Source organism: Lampris incognitus, chromosome 8 (assembly GCF_029633865.1).
Source record: "Lampris incognitus isolate fLamInc1 chromosome 8, fLamInc1.hap2, whole genome shotgun sequence".
NCBI classification, from domain to species: Eukaryota; Metazoa; Chordata; class Actinopteri; order Lampriformes; family Lampridae; genus Lampris; species Lampris incognitus.
Genome location: NC_079218.1, coordinates 7798323 through 7821943, shown reverse-complemented (window position 1 = coordinate 7821943; position 23621 = coordinate 7798323). Strand labels below are relative to the sequence as shown.

The following is a 23621-nucleotide window of genomic DNA, read 5'->3' as shown; positions in this document are numbered from 1 at the left end:
TGAAGAGGAGGGAGATTTAGACGGGTGGAGAACCAAACCGCTACATTGTAGCGGGGCTCTTCTAGTATATATATATATATACATACACACACATACTACCCGCTTGAATTTCTGCTACTTTTCAATGATATAAAGAAAAATGCTTGCAAAGGGATTCGCAAGTATTGAACAAATATTTTCCACTACTTTCTGTGTATTAATACAACTCAGTAGTGTACCCCCATTTAAATCTCGATTTTCACAGCTTTTGGTTGATAAGGATGACCTTCACCAGCTCATACCTCCGTCGTGATGCTAGTGCTCTCCGGTGGCTACCTTCCAGTTGTTTAAGGCACCTAAGGGGCGACGGATTTTCAGCACACGCCTTTAACAGTCGCTTGGAAAGACAAAATTGTCAAAATCATTATTCAGGCAAAACCTCCTCTTCATAGCATGGAGGACACCTTGATGGACACCTTGAAAGACAAACTCTTGGTAAATAGCGAGCCTTTTTGGTTACAGAATCTTGCAGGCCTTTTGCTCCTTACCTGAGAAATAACAAAGGGTCAAACAAGGCTTTCCTCAAATTATGACGGCGATATCCACGTACGTATACACACTACAACATAAAACAAGAACAAGCAGAAAACAATGTGTCTGCTTTAGTTTAATGCTCTTAACTTCCTCATTATGTCCTCATGGTGGACACAACCAGGTAATGCTATCTGTAAAAGACATCCATCCACCCATCCATTAACCATTATCCAATTATCCAATTATCCATTATCCAGGCCGCTTATCCCAACCGGGGATATCTTAAATGTCTTATTAGATAAATATATTATCATTATTGGATAAATATTAAATATCTTATTATCAAACATCTTGTTGGGGTTATCTGTAAAAGACGTTCACATGGAGAAGTGAAGGAAGGGGTCCGGGCGGCGTGGCGGTCTATTCCGTTGCCTACCAACACGGGGATCGCCAGTTCGAATCCCCGTGTTGCCTCCGGCTTGGTCGGGCGTCCCTACAGACACAATTGGCCGTGTCTGCGGGTGGGTGTGTGTCCTGGTCACTGCACGGGCGCCTCCTCTGGTCGGTCGGGGCGCCTGTTTGGGGGGGGACTGGGGGGGGGGGCATAGCGTGATCCTCCCACGCGCTACGTCCCCCTGGCGAAACTCCTCACCGTCGGGTGAAAAGAGGCGGCTGGCGACTCCACATGTATCAGAGGAGGCATGCGGTAGTCTGCAGCCCGCCCCGGGTCGGCAGAGGGGGTGGATCAGCGACCGGGAGGACTCGGAAGAGTGGGGCAGTTGGCCACAAAGGGTACCGTATCGTTTCAGAAACCTGCCACATACGCTAACAGTTGCAGTAGTCGCCGTTACATCTGCGGCCCTCTAGCGCCGGCCATCCGTCTGCCCGACTCCCCTCTCTCAGTTTTCATTCTGATCGTGCACCGTACCAAACTTTCACACAAATCAAGTGCGCCTTCGAGTGCTGCGCAGGAATGATCGAGGAGAGGACATGTTGTGCCTCACGAGGGCTCTAAAATTGATGTGCCCTTTTGGCTCCGGCGAGGGTGACCTTAAGAAATCAGAAACGCTCGGCGAGAGGCACAGCCACCGCCGCGCCGCTGATCAATCCCGGTCCTCCACAAAGCTTCCCTCTGTGCTGCCCAGACGCTCGAATCCGGAGGAGTCGCGGGCGGGGAAAGGAAAATCTTGGCATGGGAGAGCGGGCTGGGGGGAGAATGTGACACAGCTGCGAGGTCAGATGCTCCGTGGGTTTTTGCTTAACTTGAATTTCCCCGTGTTGCAACTGCTGTGTGTCGGCGAGTAAGACAACCCTGACGGAAAAGAGAGAAAGAGGGGAAAAACGAGCGGAGCGTTCGGGCATAGGAAGCACCGGGGGCCTCGTCATGTATCACTCGCTACTGTGGGCGAGTTTGTTGGTACACACCCATGGAATTTTTCAGCCCTCAACGCTGTCTGAGAGTCAGCAGCAAAGCATGATGGTTATTTGTAATTCCTTCCTCCTAACGTCTGTTGTCTACCTCTTGCAACGAGCAGTCACCCGGGCCTGCAAAGACATCGGTGTTAGCCAATCGGTGTCTAAATTCAGGGGTTACCCAGGTTCTAACTGGTCTCCGAGACCAACTCCAGGGCCAAGAAATCCCATGGGGGTGTACGCACAGTTTTGCCCATAGTAACGACTGCTACACGAGGCCTCGGATGTTTACTGCATTCAAACAAGCCGGGCCAACACTGACGCCGACAGGCAAGTGGGGGCAGCGGCGTCATAGTGGGGGTAAAAGGGGGAAGGACCTACCAGGGCCCAGAAAAGGGGGGAGGGGCCCGGGAAGCCTGGAATTAGAAGTTTGTTTTGGTTTGCAAATTTTGGTTTCTAACTAATTAGTGTCATAACTTCAGTTAAAATTGGCTCAATACATCGGTTGAGGGACATATGGCTCCCCGAGGCCCCTCTCACCCCTCCCCGAGGCCCCTCTCACCTCTCTCCGAGGCCCCTCTCACCCCTTACAAAAGGTGCAAAATGGTTTAGTCCGCCCCTCACTAGCATCTCTCAACGCAGCCCACCTAGTCCTGTCACGAGTGACTGAGCAGGCTTTCAGCAAGTTAAGAACTACCTCAGACCAGCGATGTCCCAGGAGAGGCTGAACAGCCTGGCACTACTCTCAACTGGAAGCCGATCAGCAAATCAACTGGACTTGAAAGACCTAATCAATGACTTTGCAAACAAGACGTCCCGTCAGGGGCCATTTACTTTGGACTAAACGTCATGGGTGTTAGCATCAGTACCCTAAGATGCTGCAAAGTTTGAAATGGTACTATACATATTTCCAATCACTGCAAGATAGTTAAGTTAGGTTAAAACAGATTAATGTACCGCGATTGTAAATAATATACAGTATACTAGAACTTAGACTATAGCGACAGGCATGGGCGCAAGTCCATGAATACTGGGGTGGCATCCAGCGCTTTACCTGTGCCCCCGTCCACAGGGTTAGTGGTTGTGTCAGGAAGGGCATCCGACGTAAAATTTTGCCCAATCAATATGCAGATTGACAAGACCATACCGGATCGAACAACGGTCATTGGTACTGTGCCCTCACAGGGTCCTGATGGAAACTGTAAAATCTGCTGTGGCGACCCCCTGAAAAACAGGGAAAAAGCTGAAAGAAGGATACTAGAACTCAGACTGCTTATGTATAGGGCCCAGAATTTTGCGCTACACCCCCGAGTGGGGGGGCTCAGGGGCCCTATCTGAAAACGCATTACGCAACTACTCTCGCAGAAAAGCGGCGAGTCCAGAGAAATATTTAGGAAAACAGAATCTCTTGCCGGTGATTCGCGTCTCCGGGAAGGACACGATGAAACCTCTTTATCTGCTGTGTGCCCCAGAACGATTATCGCATTTTTTTCCCCGGCCTTGCATTTTGTTGTTATTTGATAATTGCCGCGGTCCCTTGGGGATTTCTCATTAGGGCGGTGACCTTGGGGAGGTGCATGCACCATTGACATCTTAACTAAAGAGCGGAACGCGCTCGCACAATGCACACCCGGGGACACTCTGATCCCGGCGTCCGCTGCCAGCCAACTGGAGTGAAAAAGGCAGTGGAAGTTCAGGAAGAGTGGATAAGGAGAGAAAAAAAAAACGAATGTGATGAAGAGCTGCAAGGGCAAGGCGTCTTCAACAACCCCCTGCACCCTCACTGCTGCACCGCTGACACGTGCACACACACAGTCCCTGTCGCCCATTGCCTCGACCTGCCCCCCACCTTCCCCTGACCCTGTCAGTCCCCTGCACCCCATCCACCCCCAACTCATTACTCCCCAACTATCTCTAGTCATTCCTTCAGCTCTCCACCTGTTCTCTCTCTCTCGCTCTCTCTGGTCAGTCGGCTCTCTGTCGATGTCAAGGTAGGCAGCAGGGTGAGTAATTCTCCCGGTGATACTTGCTCCTGACCGTCCATTGCACCTTAAGGAGCGAGGGGATTTTTCCTCCCTCCTCACCAGCATCACTCCTCATCGGCCCTGACGGCTCCCAGTGCATCACAGGGCCCCAGCCTGGCCCTGGACTGAGGATGGTGTGTGTGTGTGTGTGCTTGTGCTGTCACACCGTAAAGTGTCAGGCTTGACCCCCCCAGGTAACCTGCAGGCTGACAGCAGACAGACCTACTATTTGTTGCCTGCAACACCTCAGAGGAAGATGTCAGGCAGCATCACGAGGGCCCATCACCTGCCCCCGCGGCCTTCATATACACTTCACCTTCAGTGTTATAAACAACCTCCACACCACATAACCACACAAACACCGTAGGAATAATGTACGTCAGCCTGGCACGACGGCTTAAACCTAATGGCCGTATGGGGCATATGATTGGAAGACCAACACAAAACAGAAACTGTTACGCTCAAAGACATAACCCAAACTCTTTCCGTATTGAAATGCTGTGTTTGGCAAATGTTTGGTATTTTTCGTAGCTATTCACCGTGTTAAAATTCTGTACTTGCTCCATTCTATACTAGTTTTCAGTGGTACCAGCAGGGTCTGCCATTCCCGCCAAGTTGCAAGTGTAACAGCAGCGGCACAGGAAATGCGTCAGGTCTGCCACAACGGGAAAAGAAAAAGGAGAAGGAACTTGCATGGCTAAAGATGAGCTAAAGCTTAAAAAAATGTCCAACATTTCATTAGGTTTAATTAAATGTGTGGGTGTGCAGCTCAATATTCCTATGATCAGTCTTCTTACTCCAAAATGTGCACGCTTCTGCCGCATCTTCTTTCCTGCGTTGCAACAAAATCCGCGACCGCTGAAAACTGTGACCTGCACGTGAATATTTTCTACGCATTCAGCATCTTTATTTCTTTTTTTTTTAGCATTGGCCAGCACAATAGCGCAGTGGTTAGCACTATTGCCTAACAGCAAGAAGGTCCTGGGTTCGAACCCCAGGCTGTCCGAGGTCATTTCTGTGTCTGCGTGGGTTTCCGCCCACCATTAAAAAGACATGCACGTTAGGGTTAACACTCCGGTCTGTGTCCCTGACCAAGGCAATGGTAAGAAGAACTGGAGTTGGTCCCCGGGTGCTGCACTGTGGCTGCCCGCTGCTCCTAGCTACATGGCTAGGATGGGTTAAATGCAGAGGATCAACTTCCCCATGGGGATTAATTAAGTACATCTTAATCCTAGGCAAGGTGATGCAGTGGTTAGCGCGGTCGCCTCGCAGCAACCAGGTCCTGGGTTCGAACCCCGGGGTTGTCCGACCTTGGGGGTCATCCCGGGTCGTCCTGTGTGGAGTTTGCATGTTCTCCCCGTGTCTGTGGTGGGTTTCCTCCGGGTGCTCCGTTTTCCTCCTGAAGTCCAAAGACATGTAGGTCAGGCGAATCGGCCGTACTAAATTGTTCCTAGGTGTGAATGTGTGGGCCCTGTGATGGCCTGGCGGCCTGTCCAGGGCGTCGCCCCGCCTCCCACCCAATGACGGCTGGGATAGGCTCCAGCATCCCGCGACCTCAATTGGGATAAGCGGCTTGGATAATGGATGGATGGATCTTAATCTTAATCACGCTCATTTCGAATGGAACTCTGGGACTTGCAGTATGAAAACCAACTGTTGTGACCACTACCTGTCACCAAATCCACCAAAACCGAAGAAATTAAGGCTATTTTCTTTAAAACTGCTGTGAGGTGGATTCTTGTTGACTTTGTGCAATGCTGTGGACAGAAGAACAGTCGTTTTTCACAGAAGAACGACCTCGTTGTCGCAAAGATCTCCAATTCACCCTCTGTGTCTGCGGGTGGGAAGCCGGATGTGGGTATGTGTCCTGGTCGCTGCACTAGCGCCTCCTCTGGTTGGTCAGGGTGCCTGATCCTCCCATGTGCTACATCCCCCTGGCGAAACTCCTCACTGTCAGGTGAAAAGAAGCGGCTGGTGACTCCACATGTATCAGAGGAGGTATGTGGTAGTCTGCAGCCCTCCCCGGATCGGCAGAGGGGGTGGAGCAGAGACCGATGGCTCGGAAGAGTGGGGTAATTGGCCAAGTACAATTGGGGAGAAAAGGGGGGAGGGGAAGAATGGCGATGAGGTAACGAATCTCTAATTGTGGCTATGTATCCCGTCTTTGTGCTGTAAATCCATCCACCCATCCATTATCCAAGCCGCTTATCCGAATTCGGGTCGCGGGATGCCGGCGCCTATCCCAGCAGCCATTGGCCTGTGATGGACTGGCGGCTTGTCCAGGGTGTCTCCCCGCCTGCCGCCCAGTGCCTGCAAGGTGCCGTAAAGCATTTCGTCCAATTTTGCGGGGAATCCAACCCAGAGACAAGCATGTGGAATCATTACACAGCAACGTCTGGTCTCATTTGCTTGTGTTGGTCATATAGAGGCATCAAAATGTAACTGACACTGCTAATGCAATGTAAAGTAATGTTACTGAGACTGATAATGTAATGTAATGTAATGTAAAGTAACTGAGACTGATAATGTAATGTAATGTAACTGAGACTGATAATGTAGGGTAAAGTAACTGAGACTGATAATGTAATGTAATGTAAAGTAACTGAGACTGATAATGTAATGTAAAGTAATGTAACCGAGACTGAGACTGATCATGTAATGTAAAGTAATGTAACTGAGACTGATAATGTTATGTAATGTAACTGAGACTGATAAATAATCAATGAAAAACACCTCGTAGCATGCTTTCACTGGAACGTTATATAACCGCATCTGAGGTAGAAAGCCAAACGGTGAAAAGGTAATCCATGCCTGTCCCTCGGGTCGCCACCCCGTGTTTTCATCCCGGCCTCCACTGACAATCAGCATCATGGGCCACAACGGGAAAAATTTCCGGTGTTGCGTGGTTTGCCAAGAGAGCGAGATATTTCATCTCGTCGCAGCCGAGAACATCACAGCTCTAGAAAACACGCAGCCTCTCGACATATTTAAAAATACACCCTCACACGGCGTGAAAAGAGATGAAACGAGAGCACAAAGCCGAGGAAGAAACGGGAATGAGATTGAAGCTGGCGTGCGGCGAGCATCGGCGTCTGCGCCGCATCGCAATGAGCAGGGCTGGGTCGGGTAATTGACAGGGGCATAGGCAAAGCCATACATCCGGCGTGTCACAGCAACCAAACGAGGAAGCGGGCCTTAATTTGAGATCCCGCGTATGTCCTTCTCCTCCCTCTTAGCCTTCAAAAGCCTCTTGTTCTGCGGCTTTTCCTAATTTACACCGAGCCAGAAGAATGGATAATTGCTGACCAGAAAACAGGTTTATTTTGCTATCCTATTAAAAACACACATGGTGACAATGTCCCGCCATCGCCGGCGTGCGATCAGGGAAGCAGCGCTAATGCTCTTGGCTTCGCACACTCGAATACACAACGCAGGGGTGGGAATCTCAAAACTAGAACCGGGATCACATCGGTGGCATAACAAGCCGCAGCCTTTCACTGTTATTTATTTATTTATGTGGGGGTTTTTTTTGGGGGGGGGGGGGTTATTGGGTGTCGTACTAACCTCTCGCTCGCAAGGCCTGATTTCCTCCCCGTCCTGCAGTAATGAACCCCTCTCCTCAGCGACGAGGGGTGGGGGGTGGGGTGGCTTTGTAGATATTTCTGTGCCTGGGGGAAATAGAATTCATTTTTTGATTATTTCAAAACAAAGGAGCTCACAATCAGACAGAAATGGGTCACAAATGGATTATCTTTGTTGTTGTTTGTTTGCTTCCCCCCCTCCCCCCCCCCCCCCGTCTTCTTCTTTTTTGACACCACTTTCACTCCGTTCTATATTTAGGTGCAAGTAAGGAAGCGTTCCATTATTTTCTCCGCCTTTGATGAGGCGCTCGGCGCTTCAAGTCGTGAGACAAATGCCGGCGTTTCGGTCACGCCGGCGTGATGCGGAGGAGAAAATACCGACTGCGAAAAACGGCACGATGTTCGGCGGAGGCCGCGGCGACGGGAACCCCGGAGGGTTTTAAAGACGCGATTTCCGCGTAAAGCCAAAAATGCTCCATCTTCACCGCGGGAGCGCGACACCGACACCTTATTCATTAAGGAATAAACGAAGACAACAGGTCTCGGGACGCCGAGGAAAAGGGGACATTAGCATCGCCGTGCTTTGTCATCCTAACCCGTAAGCCCCCTTTTATGGCACCCGCAGACACGGGGCGGGTAATTAGCCTGGCTGTCACCACACCAGTGGGAATGAAAGGGCACCTGGAGACCCCTGGGTCACTGCGGAGCAAAGGTCACTGTGGGGCCGACCCGCTGAGGCTGGCGAACACACACCCACTTGCACGCGAGCACATCCACGGCGTCCCTTCCGAGGGACCAGCGGACCTCATTACAGGTTTTTCCCAGCGTATTGCCGAGTTTAACGACAAAGGGTGACACAATAGATTATGTAATGAAAACAGTAAACAGCAGCCGTTGAGACCGGGGGGACCCGGCTCTGACCGCCCCCCCCCCTTTTCCTCTTTGCTATATCACTGGGAGGTCGAAGGGTGAATGCGGCCCTGGGGAACGGAGCGAGTAGACGGTGATGGGTTTACTGGGAGTGACATTTAAGATAGAAATGACATCAAATATGGCACCGCTCTGCCCTGTGGCAACGCTCTGCACAGAGGCAATGTCAGCATGACCTGACATAGCCCCAAAAACTGTGGGTCCTCTCACACACCCACACACACATATATCCGTTACACTTGTCAACTACAGCTCACATCATGCGACAGCTAATAAGGACCGCCACCTTCCAGATGTGGACGTACCATTCTCGCTGTAGGCCGATTTTGCGAGCTTCGGTGAGATTTCTGAGATATAGTCAGTTGGGTAGGTTTCACTTGCCAACTGGGTATGAGCCAAACAGTAGTTTGAACCTATCTGAGGTTGTTAAATTACTCGAGGTGAGCCTTGCTGTACAAGAAATGCGCAAGAAACCAGATTTCATGTCCGATAACAGCAAAACAAGCTGAACCCCCCCCCCCCCCGCAAAAAAACTACAGCGTTTTGGTTGCTAGAGCAACAGCATCATCCAATAGGATATCAATATGAAAACACCACAAAGTTATCTTATTTATATGTCTTGACTTAATATTCAGATGCTCAGTTTGAGTCTACTTATAGAGAATACACTGGCCCTGAGCAGTTGTTCTTCAAACAGGGTTATACACTGATGAGCCAAAACATTATGACCAGTCACAGGCGAACCGAATAATGATGACCATCTCCTAACAAGGGCACATGTCAAGGTCTGGGTAGATTAGATGGTAAGTGAGCAATCAGTTCTCGTAGTCAACATGTTGGATGCAGGAGAAATGGGCAGTAGTAAAGACCTGAGCCACTTTGACTCGGGCCAAATTGTTCTGGCCAGACCACTGGGTCAGAGCATCTCTGAAACAGCAAGGCTTGTGGGGTGCTCCTAGTCAGCAGTGGCGAGTAGCTACTGACAGTGGTCCGAGGAGGGACGAACCACAAACTGGCGACAGGGTGTTGGACGCCCAAGGCTCATCGATGTGTGAGGGCAATGAGGGCTATCCCATTTGGTCTGAACTGACAGAAGGTCTACTGTGGCTCAAGTCCCAGAACATTTTAATGATGGTTACAGGAGGAATGTGTGACAACACACAGTGCATCGCACCCTGCTGCATTTGGGGCTGCGTAGCTACAGACCGATCAGAGCGCCCATGATGACCCCTGTCCACTGTTGAAGGCACCTACAATGGGCATGCGAGCATCAGAACTGGACCTTGGGGCAGTGTAGGAAGGATCGCCTGGTCTGATGAGTCCCGTTTTCTTTTAGATCACATGGATGGCTGTGTACGGGTGCACCGTTTACCTGGGGAAGTGATGGCACCAGGATGCACTGTGGGAAGACGACAAGCCGGTGGAGCGAGTGTGATGCTCTGGGCAATGTTCTGCTGGGAAACCCTGGGTCTGGCCATTCATGTGGACGTCAATTTGACACGTGCCACCTACCTAACCATCGTTGCAGCCCAGGTACACCCCTTCATGGCAATGGCGTTCCCTGATGGCAGTGGCCTCTTTCAGCAGGATAATGGCCCTGCCACACTGCACACATTGTTCAGGAATGGTTTGAGGAACATGATGAAGTGTTGAAGGTGTTGCCCTGGCTTCCAAATTCTCCAGATGTCAATTTGACTGAGCATCTGTGGGATGTGCTTGACCGACAAGTCCGATCCACGGCGGCTCCACCTCACAACTTACGGGACTTGAAGGATCTGCTGCTACTGTTTTGGTGCCAGATCCCACAGGACACCTTCAGGGGTCTTGCAGAATCCATGCCTCGGTGGGTAAGCGCTATTTTGGCGGCACATGGAGGACCAACAGCATATTAGGCAAGTGGTCATAATATTTTGGCTCGTCAAGTATTTCGAACCAGATCTGTTTTGAGTCCTGCATAAGTCATCAGAACTACAACTCCCAAGGAAACCAGAGATCAGAAACGGAGATCCAAGCATCAAGGACGGGGAAGCCATTTAAAGGTGACATTTCAGTCAACGCAGCAGATGCTGCCTATCTATCTTCTCCTCTGCTCTGTTGCCCACCCCCCCCCTTTTCCCCATCCTTTTCTCGCTTTCTCCTTTTTCTCTATCTCTGCCTCGCTGTCCTGCTTTCAAAGTATTAACCGTCCTTCTCTGCTTACTTACCTTGCTCCTCTCTTCTCTTTTCCTCTTTCTCATTTTGCTTTTTTCCCTTTGCTTTCACTACCCCCCCGACCCACCATCTCCACCTCCGCCCCCCCCCCCTCCGACGTGCTGACGAGGCAGTTGGGAGGAAGCGGTGTGTAATAAAAGGAAGCGCTAATGAAAGGTTGAGCGGGGTCAACGTACTCACATACCTTCGCTGGACGAGGGGGGGGGACGAGAGGTCACTCGTTCCAAGGGGACAAACTGTTTCACTTTTTGACTCAGGGGTGTCAAACATTCAAAAGGTCACAACAGAGGGCAGCAGGTCACAGCCCCCGAGCTCAAATTCGGAGCATCGGGGAGGTCAGAGGTCAGCGCAGGAATGCCGGGTAAACGGGAGGTGGGGAGCGGGGTCAAAGGTGCGGTCTTCATCCCCCGTATGGATGAGCATGTCTGAGTAAATGACAATTATTCTCCCAGTGTTTTTGGTAAGACCGGAGGTCAGCTCTTACCTACAGCAGTCTGAACGGCCAAACACCAGATGTAAGATGAATGTATAAGTCTGACTTGTTATTACAATTACCCCACGGAGAAAAGTACACAACAGGAATCAAACCGCATTATTTTCCATCCGTCGTGAGAAGGGTTATTTAGTCGGGATTCAATCGCTGCTAGTAATTGTTGGTTCCTTTAAATGAGAGTCTTGAGAAAATTGGCCGAGGCGATATGGCCTCCCAAGACAGACATTCCCCCATAAAGATCAATATACCGCAGTGGGTCAAAACTTACAACTTCAGTGAAAGATATTCAATACCATAAATAAAGATATTAAATGACTTGAAAATGTCGGGAGATAGCACTCAACGGCACTAAATCCTTGACGGTTTTTAGACACTTGTTTAATCGCCACAACAGGGAAGTGGTGCCAGAAGGGGAAATTTACCCACAGACCGAGCTTGGCCCGGTGTGACAGATGTGGCTGCACAAAACCAGTCTGAAACAGCAGGTGTGACACTGCCATCCTGAGGAGTGCTGTAAAATAGCACAGGCATGGTCAACATGGCTGTTTGGCATCTCCAGTATCTGAAGTGATTCACTGTGCGGCATGAAAGCGACTAGACTGCAAGCCGTACGACCCTCAACCCTAGCGGACAGAATACCCCGGATGTCCCCCGATACCAGAACAACACTTCTGGATTAATGCTTTTGTAGTTGTTTGCTGTTTTTATTAAAGTTTTATTATCATTTTTTACAATTTGCGCGTGATAAAACGGCATTCATTCAGTGCAACCTGTAGTACATTTTAAATGTAATGCACCACTCGGGAATGCGACCATTAGTTATGTATATCTATATATACATATAACGATCGCAGTACTTGACATCAAGTAACCTTCACATCATATTCTGACATTCTGCATCAGAATATTTTGGGTCCTCTCCCCAAATATACATGAACAGAGATCATCCCAAATCTCCCCGGGTCCTCTTCTGTAACATACAGCCTCTGCAAGATCTTCTGCTATGCACTTGCATATTCACGTGTTCGATCTGAACTTTCCATACGACTATATCCTCAAGGCTGTTGTTGCGAATGCTGAGACTGCCAAGGCCGATTATCAACTCCAAACACTCAAGGTGAAGTTGATGTGTGTGATTTGATAAGACTTCAAATCTAGACCGCCCTCCAGTAGAGGGCGCTGTATCGACCGCCCAAAACCAAACGAGTGCAAACTTGTTATCTTTCATTGTTTTTGAAGCTTGTAAGACGGTGCCTTAAACATGCCGACAGAACCGTTATCACTGAATGGTTATCTGCACATGGGTGTAGAAGCGGGTGTACCTGGATGGATGAGTAAATAAATAAATGGTGAGCATTTACACAATGCTTTTCTAGTCTACCGACCACTCAAAATGCTTTACAGTGCACGCCTCACACTCACACACACAGTCACACACTGGCGGCGGAGGCTGCCACGCAAGGCACCAACCTGCTCATCAGGAGCGGTCAGAGGTTCGGTGCCTTGCACAAGGGCACTTCGACACGCTCTTCCGGAGTTGCTGGGGATCAAACTAGCAACCTTCCGGTTATTAGACGACCCGGTCTACCTCCTGAGCCACGTCGCCCCGATGAGAGAGATGTTGATAAGTTGAGATCTCTTGGTTGAGATCTCTTTGTGAGTTGGTTTGGATAACGGTGACTTAAAAGGACATTTTACATTAAATAAATGTAAAATGTGAGACAGACGGGCTGTAATTGTTTTTTTTTGGTGCACTACATGAAAATATTTTTGAGGACTAATAGCATATGTTAACAGTTTGTGGAGACATAACTCCAGTGGGTCTGCCAAAATGTATGCTGATGTTTCTGTGAATTTCCTGTGCGGTAATCTCAGCTGCTGCTGCAGCATATGCCTTTTTAGACGCCTGATCATTGGTTCATAATCGGAACAGGATTTCCATTCTTACACCTCTGAATGTGACAGATGTTCTGCTCCGGGAATCAGCAGCTGCCACTGCCGTGCTGTGCTAAATATGCTACAATGCTAGGAGCTACTTAATCATAGCATTGTGTTGCGGTACAGTCATATGCGCTACGGTAGAAATACTATAAAATCTCTTTCAAGACTTTAGGTATGATATTTCATATGAGTGCTGCAAAAACAAAAGGCCCAATTTTACTGTTGGCCTGCTTGTTGGCACATCATGAGGCAAGACAAAAAAAATAAAAAATACAGCCAGACAAATGTCAATTCCAAGTTTCATTTGTGAGATATTACCAGTAACGAAAAAGATATCCAAAAAGTGCCCCCTTTCTATATTGTGCAGTTTTTGTGTGTGGAGTGTGTTATACATTCAAGACACGGGAATTTGTACAAGAACTTGTCACTTTTTCTCAAATGTAAGGACAAAGTAGATCACAAATAAAATGCACCTTCTACAAAGGAACACGTCCCAATATGGATATAAAGTCAAAACGCATCAGCCACTATAATTAGAGATACTTGTTTTTTTCTTTTCCAACTGTATATTGTGGTACACTGGGTCTTCTGGTATTGGTTAAAGTGACGATGAAGTGTGGGGTAGATAGCACATTAATGCTGGGATTATTTCCACAGTGGACTCAATCTGTATTTATCTCTTGACAAGGCAAGTCGTATTTGAATTCTGTATAGAAATGGCAGTGATGCGCTTTCAAGGTCAAAGTCCATGTTAAGACTGAGAATAAGCGAAACGTTCAAAGGATTTCATGCCAAACAGGCACAGTATAAGTAGCACTCTTGTTTACTATTGGCAGGGAAATTTGGCCCTAAACCCTTTCAAATGTGACCCAATTCCCCATAAGAGCATCAATAACAACAAGATGAACGGCTTTGCATATCTCTGGCCGAAAGACAAAAAAGACAACAGGGCTAGAAAAGGTGTAGGTGAAAATATTATGCAAGTACTGTGGACAAAGTAAATGAGGTGCACAGTGAAGATTGACACTGAGCACTGACATCAGTGATGATAAAAATAAATGTAAATTTTGAGACACCCTGTAACTACGACATGTTTAAAGTAAATTAGCCACACACACACACAAAAAAAAAGAAGGCCGAAGACCGGTAGACTGTAGTTCAATGCGCAGTGGAAAAAATAAGCGAGTTTGAGGTAAAGGTAGGACTGCATCAAGGATCAGCGTTGAGCCCTTTCCTGTTTGTGACACTGATGGACAGCCTCACAGAACATCTTAAGAAAGAGCCACCGTGCAGCCTGATGTTTGCTGATGACATCGTGCTAACAAAGGAGGGCAAGGAAAGGTCGGAGAGAGATCTTGAAAATCGGAGAGAAGTGCTCGAGATTAGAGGACTAAAGATCAGTAGAACAAAGACTGAGTATTTGTGTATCAATAAGCAAGTATAAAGTCCAGCATTGACCTAAGGAGGTGAAGACGTCCCTGAAGCTAATGAATTCAAGTACTTAGAATCGACAATACGGGCAGAAGGCGTTGGTAAGAAGTCAAGAAAAGGGCGCAATCTGGGTGGAATTCATAGAGAAAGGTAGCTGGAGTACATTGTGACAAAAGAATGCCGTTGAGGGTAAAGGGCAAAGTATACAAATCAATGGTTAGGCCCGCCATGCCGTATGGTATGGAAGCAGTGACAACAACAGAGAGGCTGGAATCTACATTACAGGTAGCAGAGATGAACATGTTGCATTTGTCCTTGGGAGTGACTAGAAAAGACTGGAAGAGAAATGAAGAGGTGAGAGCTACGTTCAAGATCTGAGGAATGGAAGCGAAGCTGAGAGACAAGATTGAGACGGTTTGGACATTTACAGAGAGGAGGCATAGACTACATAGGAAAGAAGGTATTGAACCTGGAAATACCTGGAAAAAGAAAAAGAGGAAGACCAAGAAAAAGATGGAGAGCCCAGATAGAGGAGAACATGAGGAGGGCTGGACTACAGGAGAGGGATGTGTCAGACAGAAAGCTATTGAGGGCAAAAATCTGCTGCGGTGACCCCTGAGAAACAGGGAACAAGCCAAAAGAAGAAGAAGCCAAAAAATCCCAACAATAACATCAAATGTGAACTGATTTCGATAGATAGATAGATAGATAGATAGATAGATAGATAGATAGATAGATAGATAGATAGATAGATAGATAGATAGATAGATAGATAGATAGATAGATAGATAGATAGATAGATAGATAGATAGATAGATAGATAGATAGATAGATAGATAGATAGATAGATAGATAGATAGATGTGAATAAAAGAAACATGTCCACCACATCAGAAAACATTCACCTTCATACATATTTACGTATATCACACATACATCTCTACATATACTTCCATACAGTTTGACATGTATATTACAACATACCACATACACGTAGTGAAAGATCCATCTTTGAAATGGTTAAAGGCAATAACAGAGTTTTGAAATTTATACTGTAGATTAGTAGAATAAATCAATTTGATAGTTTGCGAGGGTGAAGCAGAGACATTTAAAGAAGCGTCACCATTTTCAAAATTGGCCGCTGGCTTTGCAAATTCCCACTGAAGGAAACACTGCTTGAAGCAGATGGAGCCTCTCATTTACTGTAATATCAAGCCTCTGTGGAGGGAAAATGTTTTTGTGATGACTAACACTGTTATCTAATGACTGTTTTCCAGTTCAACGCATTATTTTCATTTCTCAAACGTAGTATGATGTAATTCTCTGTGCTGATGTATCAGAGTGCTTATACAACTATAAATCATTTCAAGTTGTACTCTTAATATCAACATTTATGCCTGGATTGAGGAAAGATTAAACAAAATACAAACTTTGGATTTTACACTCTGAATTTCTAGACAAGGGCATTGTTTTTTTGCCATTCTATCCTTAGACACTTCATTGTAAATGCTCATGTGTCTTAGTTTTGTGGAACTGCTATGTGAGCATGAAACAGAACTCAATTAACCTAACCTAATCTAACCTAACCTAACCCAACCCAACCCAACCCAGCCTAACCTCACCTAACTCAACCCAACCCAGCCTAACCTCACCTAACCCAATCCAAACTAACCTAACCCAACCCAGCCTAACCCAATCTAACCTAACCTAACCCAACCCAACCTCACCTAACCCAATCCAAACTAACCCAACCCACCCCAATCTAACCTAACCCAATCCAAACTAACCTAACCCAACCCAACCTCACCTAACCCAATCTAACCTAACCTAACCCAATCTAACCTCACCTAACCCAGTCTAACCTCACCTAACCCAATCTAACCTAACCCAACCCAAACTAACCTAACCCAACCCAATCTAACCTCACCTAACCTAACCCAATCCAGCCTAACCTAACCCAACCCCACCTAACCCAATCTAAACTAACCTAACCTAACCCAACCCAGCCTAACCTCACCTGACCCAATCTAACCTAACCCAACCCAATCTAACCTAACCCAACCCAATATAACCTAAACCAATCCAACCGTACACAAACTAATCCAAACTAACCTAATTTAACCCAACCTAACCTAACTCAACCCAATCTAACCTCACCTAACCTAACCCAATCCAGCCTAACCTCACCTCACCTAACCCAACCCCACCTAACCCAATCTAAACTAACCTAACCCAACCCAGCCTAACCTCACTTGACCCAATCTAACCTAACACAACCCAATATAACCTAAACCAATCCAATCGTACACAAACTAATCCAAACGAACCTAATTTAACCCAACCTAACCTAACTCAACCCAATCTAACCTCACCTAACCTAACCCAATCCAGCCTAACCTCACCTCACCTAACCCAATCTAAACTAACCTAACCCAGCCCAGCCTAACCTCACCTGACCCAATCTAACCTAACCCAACGCAATCTAACCTAAACCAATCCAATCGTACACAAACTAATCCAAACGAACCTAATTTAACCCAACCTAACCTAACTCAACCCAATCTAACCTCACCTAACCTAACCCAATCCAGCCTAACCTCACCTCACCTAACCCAACTCCGCCTAACCCAATCTAACCTAACCCAACCCAGCCTAACCTCACCTGACCCAATCTAACCTAACACAACCCAATATAACCTAAACCAATCCAATCGTACACAAACTAATCCAAACGAACCTAATTTAACCCAACCTAACCTAACTCAACCCAATCTAACCTAACCCAATCCAGCCTAACCTCACCTCACCTAACCCAATCTAACCTAACCTAACCCAACCCAGCCTAACCTCACCTGACCCAATCTAACCTAACCCAACCCAATCTAACCTAACCCAACCCAATATAACCTAAACCAATCCAACCGTACACAAACTAATCCAAACTAACCTAATTTAACCCAACCTAACCTAACCCAACCTAACTCAACCCAATCTAACCTCACCTAACCCAATCCAGCCTAACCTCACCTCACCTAACCCAACTCCGCCTAACCCAATCTAACCTAACCCAACCCAGCCTAACCTCACCTGACCCAATCTAACCTAACACAACCCAATATAACCTAAACCAATCCAATCGTACACAAACTAATCCAAACGAACCTAATTTAACCCAACCTAACTCAACCCAATCTAACCTAACCTAACCCAATCCAGCCTAACCTCACCTCACCTAACCCAATCTAAACTAACCTAACCCAACCCAGCCTAACCTCACCTGACCCAATCTAACCTAACCCAATGCAATCTAACCTAAACCAATCCAATCGTACACAAACCAATCCAAACTAACCTAATTTAACCCAATCTAACCTAAGACAACCCAAACCAACTTAACCTAAACCAACCTAACCTGACCATACCATCTAGAATATGAAATGCGACACTGTGACATTACTTAAGACTTTCGATGGTAAACGTTTTTTTTGTTTTTTGTTTTGCACTGAGGAAACCTTGTGAGATCTGTATACCCATGATGTAGTCAGTTTTATTTAATGAACATGTAGATGGGGATAACAGCAATGGAGGAGCCACATCACCACTGATTAATGGGTCTGTTCTTGGTTGAAGAGAGGCACCAGTTGTGGTTACTCAGTCTCTATCTGGTCATATTGTCCAGACACGCACCAAGCAAAGGGTGCCCGGTTAGTTGTTTTGTTTATTGTCTATGATGCATGTTAAGACCGTTATTATGGGTGGCCTGGCACATTGCTTCTCTGCATCTATTGGATTTGTGAGGGATTTTAAACAAGGATTAAGCCACTGGGCTGAGGACAGCAAGGGGGCTGTGGCTATTCGTGCATATGCAGTTGGGGTGTTTGAGGGTGTGTGCACGTGTTTTGTGTGTGTGTGTGTGTGTGCAATGGTGTGTGCCATGGTGTGTGTGTGTGTGAAAGTGTGTTTATGTGCCCTGGAGGCCACGCCATTCAGCTCGTCTCGACTTGGCCCCCATTGTCTTTGGCTGGAGCGAGGAATACTGTAGCGTGTCAAACATGAACCTCTTCTGCTTCACGTTGGTAAGTCGTTCATTCATTCAAACACACCCGTTTCTCTATCTGCAGTGGGTTGTCTCTGCCCAGAAGATGCCGGTTGCCTTAAGAGTTGCTGGTAAGCAATGGAGAGTCGCTTTGGGTGAGCACAGTGATGTTATTGCTGTTGACAAGGGTCTGAACTCACTCAAGGGAACGAGACATGAACGCAAGAACCTAACCTCTTTGTAAGACTTACTAAGTTCCCCAGAGGCAGCTTTCCGCTACGTTGGGCTATATATTTTATGACAAGTTTTGTAGCCGATATGTTTTGCTGGCTAAATATTTGAAAATTGGTTGGTTGATAGCAATAATAGCATTGACACTGCACTGACATTGGACACTGTAGTTCTGCTTAGCGCAAGTACTCCGACTTTATTCTCTAGGGATATCCTAGAACTAGAAATATACACCGAATGGGTCATTGACCCAATGAAGTGTTCATCATGTCAACACATTGATGTTATTAGCATGGATAATGGGCACCATAAAACATGTGCAGTACATCTTTTGGGTAAATTCTTTTTTGCATATTCAAATTTTGCCTTATGTTGATAGTAATGAGGGCGGGATAATGTTTCTTGGTGTAAATATGTGATAATATTTGGCAGCAAGTGGTGTTAAGGAACTCTAAATACTTGGCCATGACGTAGCTTAGTCAAAACATACACATCTGCTTCATAACTGGGTCTCGCTAGTGTGGGCTGAGACATTTTAACAGTTTATATAAAGTGAAAATATATACATGAAATGCAGACATAATTGCTAAAATGGAGTTTGTAACCTATAGTAAATTAACTTGAAAATATATTGGGAAAGTTTTAGCCGATCAACTTTTCATCACGATTTCAATGGGAAATTATCGATACCTTAATGATGGGATGGAAAAACATGCATAACTTGACACAGATAATAATTAAAACCAATAATAATAAGGGCTGGGCAATATGGAAAAGAATGATAACGTCAGTCATGGGGAATTTGACACAACATTGATATATATCACAATAACAATGTTTAACAATCCAACTGAGGATCCTCACACTGACGTGTTTGGTTAACGTGAGGCATAATAACAACCCAAAACTAATTTTCAAGTATGCTTCCTGAAATATTTTAGACCACAGTTTTTCCTTATTATCACTAATTTGGACAGCAAAATTGTGTGTAACGACACGACAATATCTGAATTCCATCCCGATACAATGCCGTTGAAAGACGATAAAATTGAAATATTGCCCGTCCCTACTGATAATAATTTGAAGGCGCTCATGGATCACCACGCTGGTTAGAAGTACATAGGCTGTATTCACGGAAATAGGACAACGTATAATGAGGCCAGGGCTCACTGGGCAAATTCTAAAAATGAAAAACAACGCCTAATGTTTTGACTCTTGGAATCTTACACGGCACGTGAGGATTTAGCGGCTTATGTTTTCTGTGTCACAGTCTCAGACTTCTTCCCCGTCAGCCCCATTCTAGATGAAAGTACGAGAACAGCGGACGTCAGTTTGATCAAATGGAAAGGTTCTGATACCGAAGCAGCTCCTTTCCGGGAAGCGTCTACCAAGAGAAGTCTTTTGTCTTTGGACTGAGGTTTAATTGGAAGGTTACCACATTTCCCATACTGCTTCGTGTCCACACACGGGAGAGCTGATGTTTTCATACAACTAATGATTATAATTTACATTTACGAACCAGAAACCGTGATTCATTCTTGGCAGATCTGACCTGTCCATTATCCTGCATCATCGCCTTGAAAAGACTGAAGTACACTTTACTGTAGCACAAGTGTATTGACGTTACATGGACGGATTTGTTATGTGTTTCAAGGGAGAATAATTGAATCAGTAGGATTCTTACCGTCAGTTTAGATTACAAGTACATACAGTATTTTCTACCTCTTGTTGTGTGGTTGATGCTCGATACAACTGCGACCAACGCATTCACTTTATAGTACAAGCCTACTTTTTTACCAGCTTGCCTATTTTTACTTAATTGAAACAATTTTTTTTTTAAATAGAGTCACATATTTTGTATACATGTAGTATTTTTTTCAGTTTTTGTGGTACTGCAGTACCAAGTGATCTACAGTAACGTATCTGTTGACATTCAGTGATTAAAGTGGTGATGAGTAGACGTAGAAGAAATAACAAAGCAGCCCGTCCACCTTCACTCAACTCTTTTCCTCTACCCATCTTTACTTCATTTCACTTCCCCCCTTTCTCTCTTCCCCCTAATCCCACTCCACCTCCTTCCCCCATCTGACCCCTCCTCCTCCCCTTATCCCATCATCTCATCTCTCCTCCACCTCCTGTTTGACCTCCCTCCTGCTACAGCTACCCTCCTCATTTCCTCTCACTGTATTCCACCCGGCAATAATGGTCTATCTAAACAAGTCTGTCGGTCTCAAAAACCACACAGAAATATCTCCTTGTCTTGTTTCAGAACCATTTAGCCTTCAAGAACTGGTTATGTAAGCTTAGGTATCATGATTTAAGAGTATTGAGCTTGAGTTATCCACGTTTACTTGTTTCATTTTAAAGCGGATGTAGACAACTTTTCAACCCAACCTAGCTTTTTCGAGCGTTTTTATTGTTTGCATCACTGTCGCAAAGACAACCGGAACGCTTTCCGTTTATTAGCGGCCTGGCTACTGTCCAAAGCAAGAAACAACCGTAAGTATCCTAATCTAAACAAGAAACCCTGATCTCAGGTTGTGTTACTTACTGATCCAGCAGAAAGAATGCCAACTGAATGTCGGTTTGGGAACCCTCTCAAGTCCCGGGTGTTGTGTCAAACCGTTTCCCTGTCAATATCTGTTTCCCCCGAGCCAGATGTAACGGATGTGGATAGGGCAGTGGTGCCCAACCCTGCTCCTGGACAGCTACCCTCCTGCTGGTTTTCACTCCACCCCTGATTTAACACATCTGATTCAATTAATCAAGGTCTTGGTCAGTAGGTAATTAGTAGAATCAGGTGTGTTGAATTAGAGTTGGAGTGAAAACCGACTGAATGGTAGCTCTCCAGGAGCAGGGTTGGACACCACTGGAATAGGGCATAGAAGGAAGCAACGCTTAGCAACTGTTTTTCAGCATTTATTAGCTCTCAATGCAAAATGGCACTGTGTGGAGGACGGATGCTACGGAAACTCAGGAGGTACAGAAGGAGTGATGTAAAGTAACATCATTTCCGCAACGAATATTAATAACCGTAAATTAAAATAATAACTCAATAAGATAAAATTCACAAATAATTAACAGAATTATTAAATGATAAATACCTGTGATGGCCTGGCGGCCTGTCCAGGGTGTCACTCCGCCTGCCGCTTACAGTAGCATCGATCACAGACTGCTCCTACCAACTGCTTTGAACTACATATTTCAGAATAAAAAATATAAAAAGTTATGTATTAGACATTTTAGACATTTTAGACATTATGTATGTCTGTACCCAACAATGACCTCTTAAGTTGCTTTTTAAAACTTTCTTTACTTGTTGCCTGAGTAATAACATATGGTAACCTATTCCACTGTGAAATGGCCCTATATATAGCAGTTCTTTTCATTGCATTTGCTCTGGGTTGAGGAATTGTAACATGACCCTTGCTATCTTGTCTTGTTCCATGTTCATGTCTGTCCTGGGAAAAAGTTATTCTTGAGTACAGGCAGTAGGATTGTTTTGACACAATTATATTCCTGAATAATGTTAGAAGACTGCGTGTTAATCTGTCTTCTACTTTCAACCAGGCAATATCACCGTGCATTTGGTCTATACCTTTTCTAATTGAACACCTGAGTGCAAGATGTGCTGCTCCATTCTGCACTATCTGGAGCTTGGTTAGCTCCTGTTTTACTGCACTTGACAAGATTGCTGGGCAGTAGTCAAGGTGTGACAAAACCAAGGTTTGTATAACCTGTAAGATGGTAGTTGGCGTAAGGAAAGAGGAGTATCTTCTTATCATAGATATTCTTCCCCCCATTTTTCCAATTATTTTGTCTGTGATTCTGCCACGATTTTGTTCATCAAGAATGACTCCTAGAAGTTTAGCCTCAGTAACTTGTTCTATGCAGCTGCCCTTGATAGATATGCTTAATTGGTTCTGACTTCTTAATGCATGGTTTGAGCCAAAAACAATACATTTCGACTTTGATACATTCAAAACTAGATTGTTTTTGGTTACCCAGTCCAAAATTAATTTCATATCATTTTCCAATAGAACATTTAACTCATCCACAGCTAGCATGACTCAAAACAAGCGGTATATCGTTGGTAAAAAATAGAGTAGAGCAATGGGCCCAAACAACTTCCCTGAGGAACACCACACTGTACTGTCCTTACAGTAGAAAAACTACCGTTAAAGTAATCAGTCTGTGTTCTGTTTGATAAGTAGCTCCTCATCCAATTAAGGGTCAAATCATTAAAGCTATGAGCAGCAAGTTTAATTAAAAGCATATCGTGGTCTGTTAAATCGAAGAGATGGTGGAAATTTTAAAAATACTAATACTCTGTTACACATACAGTTTGACACACTAGGACGCCTGACTAACCCTAAGCTAACCTCAACCCAAGCCTACCGCTTGCTTACCTTAACCTAATCGTGACCGACAGCTAACCTCTTTCCATGCTTCGGCTAGCTAGGGGGATGCTTCGGCTAGCTAGGGGGAAACAGACCTCGACAGGGAAGCGGAGTTCGATCCACATCCGGTGCGAGTTCCGGTGGGAGACGTTCCGGTGCCCATCCGAGGTTCCCTCTTGTTTTACCTCTTTTTCTGTCGCTCTCCCTCCTTCGCCGTCGCCAGCGGGGTTCGTTTTCTCACAGTGTCCGCTGTCACTTCGGTTGTACGGGGGATGGCTACCGACAGCTGCCGGGGGGGGGGGAACAAAAGCGCTCCCCTCTTCCTGTTCTGGGTGCGGAACGGCTGATGCACTTCCTTCGCGCCGTAAATCAAGCCTTCATTTTCCCGCGCGATCGTACCCGGTTGCATACTGGAAGG

General features: G+C 46.0%; 1 protein-coding gene across 1 annotated transcript in view; it reads left to right on the top strand.

Annotated features, from left to right (window-relative positions):
* The first annotated feature begins 11026 nt into the window (after window positions 1–11026).
* The window catches only part of samsn1b (SAM domain, SH3 domain and nuclear localisation signals 1b), a 28194-nt gene continuing 15599 nt past the window's right edge, over window positions 11027–23621 (top strand). Inside the window, exon 1 of the mRNA XM_056285205.1 lies at window positions 11027–11095. Within this exon, the coding sequence (XP_056141180.1) occupies window positions 11027–11095 (69 nt within the window). The remainder of the gene's footprint in view (window positions 11096–23621) is intronic.